The sequence below is a fragment of the Planococcus citri genome, chromosome 2 (genome assembly GCF_950023065.1).
Source record: "Planococcus citri chromosome 2, ihPlaCitr1.1, whole genome shotgun sequence".
Taxonomy (NCBI): Eukaryota; Metazoa; Arthropoda; class Insecta; order Hemiptera; family Pseudococcidae; genus Planococcus; species Planococcus citri.
This window is the reverse complement of record NC_088678.1, coordinates 63,948,446-63,961,560: the sequence shown is the minus strand read 5'-3', so window position 1 is coordinate 63,961,560 and position 13,115 is coordinate 63,948,446. Positions and strand designations below refer to the sequence as shown.

At 34.4% G+C, this 13,115-nt stretch overlaps 1 protein-coding gene across 6 annotated transcripts in view; it reads right to left on the bottom strand.

Moving 5' to 3' along the window:
* LOC135837009 (insulin receptor-like) overlaps positions 1–13,115 on the bottom strand; it is a 438,237-nt gene that overhangs the window by 86,730 nt on the left and 338,392 nt on the right. For 5 of the 6 annotated variants that reach the window (XM_065352122.1, XM_065352124.1, XM_065352125.1 and 2 more), the window contains one exon: positions 5,021–6,333. The exons of the other annotated variant lie outside the window; for it this stretch is intronic. In XM_065352122.1, coding sequence (XP_065208194.1) covers positions 5,021–5,468 — 448 coding nt within the window. In that variant the 5' untranslated portion in view covers positions 5,469–6,333. The remainder of the gene's footprint in view (positions 1–5,020; positions 6,334–13,115) is intronic. 6 annotated transcript variants of the gene reach the window in all.

The window sequence follows — 13,115 nt, the reverse complement described above, 5'->3', positions numbered from 1 at the left end:
GCTTCGTTTATAGCTTATTGGTAGTTTTTCAACTACCTATCAAGATTAAAGGCAGCTTTTACTGCTCTAGCTTTACGGGTTTGCCATCATACAAAATTTCAGGATTTCTCAATTTTTTCATTCGCATGTTCAATTTTTACCACTGTGAAAATATTAAGGTAAAAAAAAACGAAGATAAAAAAAATGCGATCGTAAATTAAAACCTTACTCCTCAGCTACCTTACGATGTGCGCTTTGACAAATTTTGTTTTCCAATTGAAAAATCAAAGCAAGTTCTATTTTTTTGATCATAAAGTGATTAACGCTGATGAAGATAAGTACTCGTAGTAAAAATTTCATTCTTTACTACCAGAAACGAAAAGACACAGAAATTGCAAAATTTCGCCATGTTTTTTAGGTAAGAAAAATTTTTAAACTCAGCTTTTTACATTTTTGAAGATCTTACACCAATAAATGCAATGAAAATTTTCGAAAAAATTCATCTATTATCTTTTCCGTTATTGCATCATCTTTGAAAAACTAAAATACCTACCAAGTTTGCTACAAAAGCTTTTCTTAAAAATCGACAAAAATGCCCATAAATCACCTAATGCAGTGTCCAACATCTTTTCAAGTTCGCAGAAATTCGCCTGGAAACTGCTAAAGATTAAAATTTCAACCCTTTTAAATACGTGAGAAACGAGTAATGTAAAAATTTCATCATGAGTGTTTTATACCATAAAGAAAAACTTCTACTGATTTATTTCAAAATTCGAGGCTAGGGATATTTTTACCAACGATGCTTTCAGAAAAAAAATGTATTTTATCTAACCTCACAGTACTCATGCAATTCAACAAGCAATAATATGATGAGCCATGGCCGCTTTGTACGTAAATTTGCACCACAAACTCTCTGGGTCTGGATACTTTCAAATCTAATGGTTCAATTTTTTTTAAAAAATCACCGCTTATCAAAAATCTTAATTTTAAAATTTGATGGCAAATTCAACGAGCACGGATGGTTAAATTCTTCACCTCTTTCAATTTGTGAGGTCTAGATTAACGTAGCAATAGTCTCAACAGTTAAATGCGAAACGGACAAACGAACTACTATATTTTTATTATTACCATCATATTATTTTGAATTTTAGTAAGTAAGATCAAATTATTTATTCAACTGAAACCTAAAGAATCTCTATTGTAAGATTAAATTGTATGTACTAATGTTAATGTGTTCTTCCAGGTTTTTTTTTTTTTTTTACCGAATACTTAGTCCTCAACCCCTGCATCAGATTTAGAGATGACCCGCTAACTAACATAGGTAGGTATATCAGAAAATAAGTAAGTAATTTTTCTAGAAGTTTTAGGCAGGATATGGTAGCAAAGTAGAATTCACTCAAGATGGCCTCATTGATTAAAAATACCAACAATGAAATAATACGTTCCAAATTTCAAAACTCCGCCCCCCCTATTTTCAACCATTATTATAATTGCATAAGAAACTTCTTACGTTTGAGTTTTCATATTCCCATACTCAGGTTCAACTTCGAAGAAAATTTAAAAATTTTTCTTCAAGTAAGCATACAGAGTAATTCTTTCCCAAATGATCGAGTTTTTTGCAATCGCGGGTTCGGTGAATTTTTTTCAATTTTTTATGTGAGTAGATCTCAACGAGAGATGACAAGTGGCGAAATAAACCGCAGTTTTTCTCTTATAGTTCATTTACGGGGGAAATAGGGGTGCTCATAATTTCAATACAAATAAGAGGTTTTGTACGATTTGAGCAGGGTAACTTGAAAACCATGCAAATGGTGCAAATAAACTTCTGCCAGTTTGTGAGCCCGTATAAAATGTAGAAGACATTTTTGAAAATCTGGCAAAAATCAGTGCTGCCGCATTTTTGAACATAAAAAATTGGAGAGAAGAGTTGAAACATTACATTCTCTCCTTCGCGTCCGCGTACTCCAACATTCTGAAAAAATACCCCAAAGTACTCGCAATTTTTTATGCTGATTAACCAGGTCAAAAAATTAAAATGACATTTCTTTCAGTTTCTATTCTTAATTTTTTTAATTGACTGATATTCATCAATTTTACTCCACATTCGAGGAAAAAGTCGATGAAATCAGTTCAACTTCACTGAACACTCTTTATTACTTTTCAGAATCAGATCGTTGACTTCAACACAGAACTTTTTCAATGTTTCGTCATCATTTCTCTGAAAACTACGCGAAAACCAAACCCACTCAGAAAAAATTCATCATTATACAAAGTTGTAGAAAAGCAGAAGTATCGATAAGGCCATTTTATGGGCCCGGACAGTTATCGACTCAACCACTCTTAAAATGTTGTAATAAATGTACCAAATACGAATCCGTGTCCGTGGTTAATTGACCCAAAATGACCATTTTTTGGGCTCCAGGGGTTCTCAAAGTTGTCAATAAAAAAATAATTTTAGGAACCACTGAATATTATTTTCGAAAACTTTTTCAACGTAATACTCATCTCTGTTTGAACCTGAAAAACGTTATGCAAAGTGATTGTTCTATTTTCGACCCTCGGGGGCAAAAATTGAGGGGTTTTGATTTTTTGAAAATTTTGGAACCACCATTTTGAACATACCCCTTTGAACCCCTCTAAAAAGCTTTTCACAGTTCATTAGTATCCGAAAGACCTCCATTCTACCAAATTTTGAACTCAATAAAATTTTGCGCTGGTACTCAAAAATCCAATTTTTCAATTTTTCGTAATTTCTTTGGGAACCCCTGGTAAGCTAGAAACCTGCGATTTGCGCCAAACGTAACATTTTGAGGTATATATTCAATAATTTAGGTGAAAAAGTTAAATTAAGCTCCCTGTCTATTCGTAATTTTGAACCCCTTTTTCAGAGCCCCCCACTTTAGGCACCCCTAAAAAAAGCGTTTATGCATATTTTTTCGAAAAAATTGAAGAATATACATTTAAAACACACTGGCCAGTGCTCGATAATTTTTCATTTGATTTTTCCTGTATCTTTCAAAATCGAGCTATTTTGGGTCACATTCTGAGATTTTACTTCGTTGAAATCGTGAAAACGTCATTTTAAGCGTTTTTTCGAAGAGTAAAATTTCAGAATATCGCCCAAAATAGCTCGATTTTGAAAGTTGAAGGAAAAATTAAATGAAAAACTATCAAGCACTTGCTAATGTGTTTCAAATATAAATTTTTTAGTTTGTTTGAAAAAATATGCACAAACGTCTTTTTTAGGGGTGCCCAAAGTGGGGGTTCTAAAAAAAGGGTTCGAAATTACGAATAGACAGGGAGCTTAATTTAACTTTTTCACCTAAATTATTGAATAATATATTCCTCAAAACGTTACGTTTGGCGCAAATCGCAGGTTTCTAGCTTTCCAGGGGTTCCCAAAATATCGAAATTACGAAAAATTGAAAAATTGGATGTTTGAGCACCAGCGCAAAATTTTACTGAGTTCAAAATTTGGTAGGATGGAGGTCTTTCGGATACTAATAAACTCTGAAAATCTTTTTAGGGGGGCTCAAAGGGGTAGGTTCAAAATTTTCAAAAAATCAAAATCCCCTAAATTTCAGCCCCCGAGGGTCGAAAATAGAAAAATCACCTCGCATAACGTTTATCAGGTTCAAACAGAGATAAAGTATTACGTTGAAAAAGTTTTCGAAAATAATATTTAGTGGTTCCTAAAATTCTTTTTTTTTATTGACAACTTTGGGAACCCCTGGAGCCCAAAAAATGGTCATTTTGGGTCAATTAACCACGGACACGGATTCGTATTTGGTACATTTATTACAACATTTCAAGAGTGGTTGAGTCGATAACTGTCCGGGCCCAAAAAATGGCCTTATCGATACTCCTCCTTTAACTTGAAATCGTTTACTTCTCATTCGCCACGTCAGCCATACAGTTTAGATAGCAAACAAAGCAGCTGAATGAAAAAACAATAAAATATTGAAAACAAACCTGAGAAGTACACAAAATGCTTTCTATACCAAATTTTTCTTCGAATGTAGCGTAGAGAGCTAATTTTTGCAATTTCAACCTTTAAAAAACGAAATTGAATTTTCTCATTTTTTTTTTTTTGGAATTATGAAAATCAATGATACAAAAAACCAGGGTTGGGTATCTACGCGTAGAATAACCTATTCTACATTTTGATGTAGAATGCGTAAAATTTGATGTAGAATGTGTAAAATGCATAGAATATGCGTAGAATGCGTAAAATACAATGTAAAATGCGTAGAATGCGACAAAATCACCCATCTGAAAGCCAAAAAAAAATGTTTATTTATCAAAAATGTGCTTCGAAAAATGAAATTTCAACTATTTTGTTCAGCAAATTAAATTGAAAATGTGAATTTGGAATTTCTTCTTTTTGATCATGTAACCTGATTATAAAATAAATGATGGAAAAAATGAAAAAATGAAGTTTTTCAAATAAAAAATTGTCTGCACATTTACCTATTCTACGCATTCTACACATTCTACGCATTCTACGCATTTTACATTTTTTCCAGGCTATTCTACATGTGCTATTCTACGCGTAGAATGTCCATGTATTCTACATGGTGTATTCTACGGCACAACCCTGCAAAAAACCTCACCCCAATTTTTTCAAACGTTGATCAGAATTTAAAAAAATTATATTTGGGGTACTTTTTTCACAATTCCGGAGCATGAACGCAATAGAGAAATCATTTTTCAACTTTTACAGCCAAATTTTGATGCTTAAAAATATAGCAACACTGATTTTCATTGCGTCTCTAAAGAAATGCCCCACGAACTCGCAAAAGTTCCTCATTCGAACAATGTTGTTTTCAAGCTAATCCAGCTCAAATTTTACGATATCCCTATTTTTCTTCAAAACTCTGAGCATCCCTGGCTCAACGATTCAACAGATGTGTTCCATAGCAATACAGCAAAGGTGCTTCGATAAACTTGTCATCAAAAAATACACCAAAACCCTCCACCATTCTAAATACACATAACATGAAAAAAAAACACCCCCAAAATAAAAATCATATCAACTCACGATAATTCTTATGTATGATGACATTTCCTTCCATAATATGCGTCAAACTCTTCAATCCGATCTCCCTCAGCACGTGATTATCGACGACAGCCAATCCGGCATTATTGAACAGCGCCGTACCTCTGATCAGGGCCAAATTAGGGAACAGTTGCCCGATACTTCTCAGCCCATTCACTCTGTACAGCAACAAGTACTCGGTGATTTCTCTCAGCTCGGGGAACGTAAGATTGACGAAAGCTTTATCCGAAGTTTTATCCAGCAGCACGATCTGGATATTTCCTTCGACGACGGTACATCCTCGCAGTTTCTCGAAAGACGATATATTATTACCGATGCGGACAGAGGAACATTTCTTCTCAGCAACTTTGCCATTGCCATCCGCTAGCATAATAATCGCGCACATGAATACGAAAACCGCAAATGTCACACGGCTCGTGACCTTAGGCATTTTCAATTAGCATTTTCGCGATTATTTTTTTTTTTCAGGGGAGCTCGTTTTTTTCACTCGAGATGAAACTTAGTGTACGAGGATTTTCACTGCACAAGCCATCGAAAAACGAATAAAATTGAGATAAAAGCTAAAATACGTATGTAATTTTATCGCGAACACAATTTCACAATTTTTTTTCTTTTATTTTCGATCTACACCGCACTTATTTTCACACTAGCACAACCGAATATCGAGCACACAGGGGAGGATAATTTACGCGTAATTTTCACGTACGTACGTATTACGCAAATTCGCGAAACGAAGACGAAAAAAAAAATTTCGCTAACGAGAACGAATTAACTCGAATTTTATCAGGGCGCCGATTGACTCGAAGAAAAAATTAGTGGCGCCGAACGGCCGGCAACTGACACCGATTCTACTTGTGTTACCATTTTGCACGCCGTTGCCCGTTACGTAAAAACCTTTTTTATCAAGGCATTGATAAGAGGAAGCGAGACGTGCGAGGCTTTCGGGTCGTCTGCGCGCTTTGGTAGCCTCTTGAAAGCTGTTGCTTCTTCGGCTGACTGGCTGGCTTTCGTGGCGACGCAACACCAGCCCGAACCACCACCATAAATGTAAAGTGTACGAAAAGTACACTACTCGCGAACACGTCAGGCGACTGATCGAGTCTGCTTTTGGTAGAGCTTTTTTTCGTTTTCGCTTTTCGCTCTACACGGACACGAACGACCGGAACTTTAACCACGTTCTTTTGCGGTGAGAATACTCGTACGTCGTTGACGTAGTCGTCGTCTTCGTCGTCGCCATACTACGTAATCACTGCCAGCACGTTACTGGGCATGTAGATTGACCGTGACATTCTTTCCTGAAAAACCAGCAAACGAGAAGAGGTTAGTGGAAGGTGCACATTTATAATAGACACACACGCGCTTACACTTTCCTCGTAAAAACAAAACACACAGGAAAGAAAAACAATCAAAACCTGCAATTAAAGTGTCTATATTTTATAACGTAACCTAAGTTATTTCGTAAATTTATTCACGTACGTAAATATTATTGTCCAACTTTCGACCTCGACGAAATCGACCATTGCGGGAAGTATAGGCTCTATAATTTGGAAAAGGCCACAGTTCTGGTACGATAGGTGAGTCGATTCAAGTCGATTTTTTTCAACACTATCGTTTATGGTGACAGGAAAATTTTTCAGAGTCCATCGTCACAATTCTGCCCCCTTAAGGTGGTCCTCACTTTGGCACTTTTGTGAAAAAAATGCTCAAGATTAGTTTGATCTCTCACAAAGTTGGTCAGTTTCTATTTTAAAAAATCTCTAGAAATCCAACCCCTCTTCTAATGAAAATTGAGTTCCATCAAAATTCTTCAAAATTGAAGAAATTCATAAACATAATAATTATGATTGAACGTGTCACGTTGAAAATTTTCAATTTCTGCACCAGAATTCTTCTAAATAAATACACCTATGAAAACCATCTTCCTAGTTCCTCAAACAATGTTGCTCCCCCACCCAAAGGATCCCCACACGAATGGAATCCAATTAAAATTTTTCAAATATTTTCAATTTAGGCGCCGCGATGTGGCTCTTTAAGTTTCTTCAAACCAGCCTCTTTTCAAGAAAAAATTCCCCCCGTCCTCCTTGTCATATTGTTTCCCCTGTGAGGAAGTACGTAGAACTGGTCAAAGAGAACAGACAAACGAAAGAACAATAAAGCATCAAGCCATCAGCATTCGCTAATTGCAAGAGGGTTTTTGCTAATATAGTTTTTTTTTCGAAAATTTGATTATAAACAATAATTAATTTTCCGAAAACGATTAGAAATATCTGAAATATGAAATATGTTATTAAAAAACAATACTCTCTCATCTGGTTATCAGCGGTGTCTACCGAAATTTGATATTCAAAAATCGCGATTTTTTTAATTATCAGAACCCCTCTGATTTTTTAACGAAAAAATAATAATAATAAAATAAATAGGTTTCCAATAAAGCTCACACTTGGGGGGGAGGGGGTTGGGACAACTTCAATAGTTTCCATGTGACAAAAAAACGTATGAAATAAAATTTGAGCGAATCCGGGGTAAACTGTCCTCTTTGCCACCCTCTCGACGGTCCTGCTCCTTCAGCAATCCAACAATAATTTCCAGAAAAATATAATAGGTATTTCTGAAAATACACATAAATGACCCGAACGAAGTGAGGGCAAAAGCACTCGAAAAACGAAAATTCACAATTTTTCAGAAGAGAAAAAACATCATTATTGATGAGAGAAGTCAATTTTTCTACCTTCAAGACTCAACCTTCGATAAAAAAAAAAATGATAATAATATGCCCGAGCGAAGCGAGGACGAAAGCTTTTGAAATTTTGAATTTTTATGGTTACTTAAAAAATGCTAATTCGGCATTTGACAATGGCGCTACTATGGAGGCATTGAGTAATAATACGAGAAGTTTTTTAAATTTAAAGTCTGGAGAGTTTTTCGCGACTTTCTCGACTTATTTTCAAAATTGCGACTTTCACGACCTGGTAGACACCCTGTTATAAGAACTGCTGATCGCGGACCCATCTCTACCAATTAAATTGAGTTGCATCAAAATCTTTCAAAATTGAAGAAATTCATAAAAATAAAAATAATGATTAAAATTTTTGTGTTGAAAATATTTTATTTCTGCACTAGAATTCTTCTAAATAATAATAAACCTATGAAAACCATCTTCCTAGTTCCTCAAAAATATTGTCCCAGCCCCCAACAGGATCCCAATATGAATGAAATCCCATTAAAATTTTTCAAGAATTTTCAATTTAGGCGTCATTGGCTCCATACCAGCCTCTTTTCAAAAAAAATTTCCCTAGTGCTCCATGTCAAGTTGGTTCCACTGCGCAAGGGCATTACCCAAATACCCATTCCATAGAAAAACAATCCACTAAAATATTCGCTGATTACAAGAGGATTTTTGCTTGTTGTTAATTGCGCATTTTTCTCTCACAAATTTGATAATAAAAAAAATTAATTTTCCGAAATCGATGAAAAATATCTGAAATATGAAATACCATTAAAAAACAATACTCTCTCATCTGCTTATAAGAACTGCTGTTTGCGGATTGACTTCATCTTCGTGTTCAGAAAATACTCGCTAGATATTTCTATTTAGGTACATTTTACATTTTTTCAACTTTCGAGTTATTTAATTGATAAAAAACTATTCGGTACTAGACGTGAAAAATATTGAATGAATAAATTATTGATGAAAAAATATCGTTAAATTGAATAACGAAAACATAATAATCATTATTAATCCAATTCCAAATTCTAAAATCTCTCATGTGGCAATGATAAGTACTAACCACCGATTGGTCTCTGCAAAATACTGTTCACTGATTGACTACTAATTGAATAAAAATGATGATTAAAATCAATTGAGGGGCTTCATGGAAATGGGGCCTTGGTAAATTTTTTTCTCTTAAGCAAACATTTTTCAATTCTTTTTTTTATGAAAGAACACTTCAATATCACTGAATATGTTGGAATTGATAAAAAAATAATTCTAAATACGGGTACATTCAGAATTGTAAAAATCAGGAAAACAAAAAAAATGACTAAGGCTCCTTTTCCATGAAACCCTTCAATTGCAGTAGGGGTTCAGCTGCTGGTAGCAAAACCCTAATAAAAAGAACAGCAATTTCTAAAACATATTTCATATGCATCAAAATTGCTATAAATGGACCTCTTTTCAAGAATAAACCTCCCCTGAACCCTCCTTTCATCATTTCTTCATTTTTTTCAAACCTGGAGGGCAACAACCAGAAAACACAACATTGTTAATGGGGCCAGAGGAAAGTTTTTCTAGAAAAGGGGTCATTTTGGGCAATAGGTAAGTACTAAATTAACGCAAAAATGAAAACTTTCAAAAACCGTTTCTCTCATTAGATTTTTTCAAAAAAGAAAAAAAAAAGTAAAGCTTTTTGAGGTTTTTGCAGGGTGGATGTTGGAAAAAAAATAGTCAGCGGATTTCGACCAAATTCAGCAGAGACCTTTATCTTGAGTTGTAAGTTGCCCACAAAAAACTATAGCACTCAAGATGTCCCCGGAGGGGAGATATGAGGCCTCAAAGAGAGCACATTTTCAAAAACATACATCGAGGTTTTTCGCTCTAGCTCCAACCCAACATTTTTTTGGGGAAAAAATGGCCCAGTCTCAAACGGAAGTATTTCAGATTCTGCGTCGATTTATGCTATTATTACCGTTAAAATCTAAGATCACTTCTGGGTTCTACTGAGCAGTTAAAAATTAGAAAAAATGGCTAATTTTTGGATGAATTCGAGTTTTTAAAATTTTTTATGCCAAAACATCAAAGGCATAATTTCTAAAACTTGAGAAATAGTTTGAAACGCAGTGATACCAATTTTTTGCTCAACTTTGACGAAATTTTTTCGACTTTTTTTGATTGACGATTATGATGAAAAAATTGGCACCACTGCGTTCCAAAATATTTCCTCAGTTTCAGAGCTGATATCTTTCGATATTTTGGCATAATTAATGCGAAATATTCGCGAAGCAAAAAAAAAAAGTTCAAAATACGAACTTATCCAAAAAAGAAGCGATTTGCAAATTTCCAACCGTTCAGTAGAACCCTAAAATGGTCTTGGATTTTGACGGCAATAGCATAGATCGAGAAAGAATTGACTTTTTTTTGGGGGCAATCCACCCTGTTCTATGTGATTTACAGAAGAATTTACGATCAACATAACTTAGAACATTGGGAGGAATTTCCAGCTATTCGTCATAGAAATGTAAAAAAAACCACCAGCTATTGGCTGATTGCAAGCTAGTTTTTGCATTTGCTTCCACCATATTGATTATTGGTTGATTGATGGTTGCATTAGTTGCTAAATACATATCAACTTGAAGCATGAAGCTGATTTTTCATATCTTGACATTTTTTTATAATTTATAAGTAGAATGCACTACCCAGACTGACTACTTTTATTAAAATAAAGTCAAATAAGCTTGTAAATTAGAACATTCGTGATCCAACTAAATAAAATCATTCGTACACGAATAAAAAAGTATTGAAAATTAAATTCCAAATCAGTATCAAATTTGGTTTTGATAAACAGTAATGAATTTATCCAGGAGGAATGGGCGAACTTCGATCAGTAAATAACATCTGTAAGACAGCAATATAAGTTTACGAACAAATCCTACTCCCACAATTGCGTTAAACAGCCATGCATTTCGTCTCTTTGCTGTAAAACGTTTGATATAGGCCAACATAATATGCTTCGCCTTCGATTAGGTACTGATGTAAAAATTAATGTCAATTTTGAGATCAACAAAGGTATCTGCAAGACCTCGAAAGTTCTGAAGTTACGTTTATGGATCTTATAATCGACACCAACATTCTGGTCAACATCGATGTGGAAATTTATGTCAATTATAAGACCTACAAAAGTAGCTTCAGAACATAAGCGGTCTTGCTGATACGTTTGTTAATCTCAAAATCAACATCACTCACAACAATTAAATTTCTCTAATTCCCTTGAAAATATTGCAGATACTCGTATTGCAAAAACTAAGGTAGGTTTTTTATTACAAAATGTTTTCAAATGGTTTTAATCGGAAAACAGAAGGAGAGAGATTTTTTTTTAAACTCTGGTATGAAAAGTGAGACTTCCTGAAGATTTTTGTTTAAAAAACTAAAAGTTAGACTTTTCGGCAATTTTTAGCAAAAAATCAGGACTTTTCTGCAGTTTTGGCATAAACAGGACTTTTTCCCCTTACCCATCAGACAATTCTTTAGACTCAAAAATGCACAAAAACAAATGAAAAGGGAATTCAAAAATACATCATCAGTCAACATTTCAAAAACTGGGGCGCTTTTTTTGTTTTTTGGAAAATTTTTGAGAATTGAATTCGAGGAAAAAATGTGAAAAAAAATCAAAATTTTACCAAATTGATCCAGAAACTGGTACATAAGTTGAAGTTTTGTATGCGCTCTATTTTCGATCCCCCTAATTGATTAGAAGCAGATTTGAATCGTTTCAAACAATTTCAGAGCCTGCGGCACATTTTTGAAAATAAAACTTTTGGGAATATTTCACAAAATAGAATAATTATTCGATTTTGAAAAAAAGTTGTGTAACTGACTCAACAGTCAACATGTTGAAATTGAGGTAAAAAGGTTTTAGCTTTCCACCTTTATTGAGCAACATGTCAGGGGAATTTCAACTTTCAATAATCTGCTGGAGGTTTCAAAACTGCTGAAAACGGTTTGAAACAGTTTCCAATAACTTTGAGATATTGAAATAACAAATTTTAGTTTTCTACGCCAATTGGTGAAACTTCTATTTCTTTTTTACTTTTTTTTTTTTACATTTTTGACTCGAGTTTGATAGTTAAAAATTCCACAAAAATCAAAAAATGAACTTCACCAACTGAAATTTGTCTGGTGATGTATTTTTGTATACTTTTTCGATTCAAGTTTGTCCAGTTCAAAATGTCTTCTTTCAGTTGGGATACTTTCCTTGTTGGACATTCTGACCAAAAAAACAAAATCAACAAAAATGTTTGGAAATTTTGGCGACAAAAAAACGACAAAAGTAGGATAGCAGCACAACAGAAAAGGAAGGAGGACTGTTGGACATCCAGCATGAGACTCCAGAGTGAGTGAACGTAAGGAGGTGTGATAACAGTGATCTAGGAAGTGCTTAACACAAAGTAATATGAATTAACAAGATTTATTACAAAACCATCACATTGTTAATCTGAGGTTAGGTTAATGTTCTGATTAATATAACAGTGGATAGAGCCATGGGCTTTGTACATTGAGTCGATGCAACGAAGTCCTCTGTTTCAATCTCGCTGTAGCCTAAAATGTGAACGTGGAAGGTATTCATACCTGGAGAGTGAGACAGAAAAAAGCGAAAAATTCGTTTTTTGAGGACGAAAGTATGGAACTTTCATGAGCCATGGTCCTGAAGATGATCACTCTGGAAGATTATTCAATATGATCCAAATTTTGAAGACAACGATACCCCAAATCAGAACGCTAGACAGCCACTCGTTCTTTTTAAACGTGATTTTAAATTCACCGTGACACAACACATACATAAATAAGACAATAAGGACACCCTGTATAATATTTTTCAAACAGTACTTCACCTACTGACACTATACAGAGCGTACAAAAATACAATACACCGAATGATGAACAAGACAACGAGTTCAAGGAGTCGTCCTTCCTTCCTTGTTCCTTTTTTACGTCATCACAAAATATCATAGACTTCAGTAGGCTTTTTCCTTCAACCATATCCTTGTTTTCTCTCCCCCAAAAATTCTACTCTATCGACAACATATACGAGTACCTACGTATCACGATGACGAGAAAATAAACTGTCACGACATCGATGTCCTAATAAAATATTTTCGTACGTGTCCTTCTCTCCTCCTCGTCAACTCCACTTCTACCCTAACCCAAAAAATATTTCCCTTTTCATTTGGTATGCTCGACGTTTACCTAGTACGTTTATTACGTCGATAAACTATTTCATATCGTATAAGTATACACAAAAAGAGAAACAGCCGCGCCACAAGGTCTATGACACGTCCGAAAAAATTTTACTTATGTATTTGA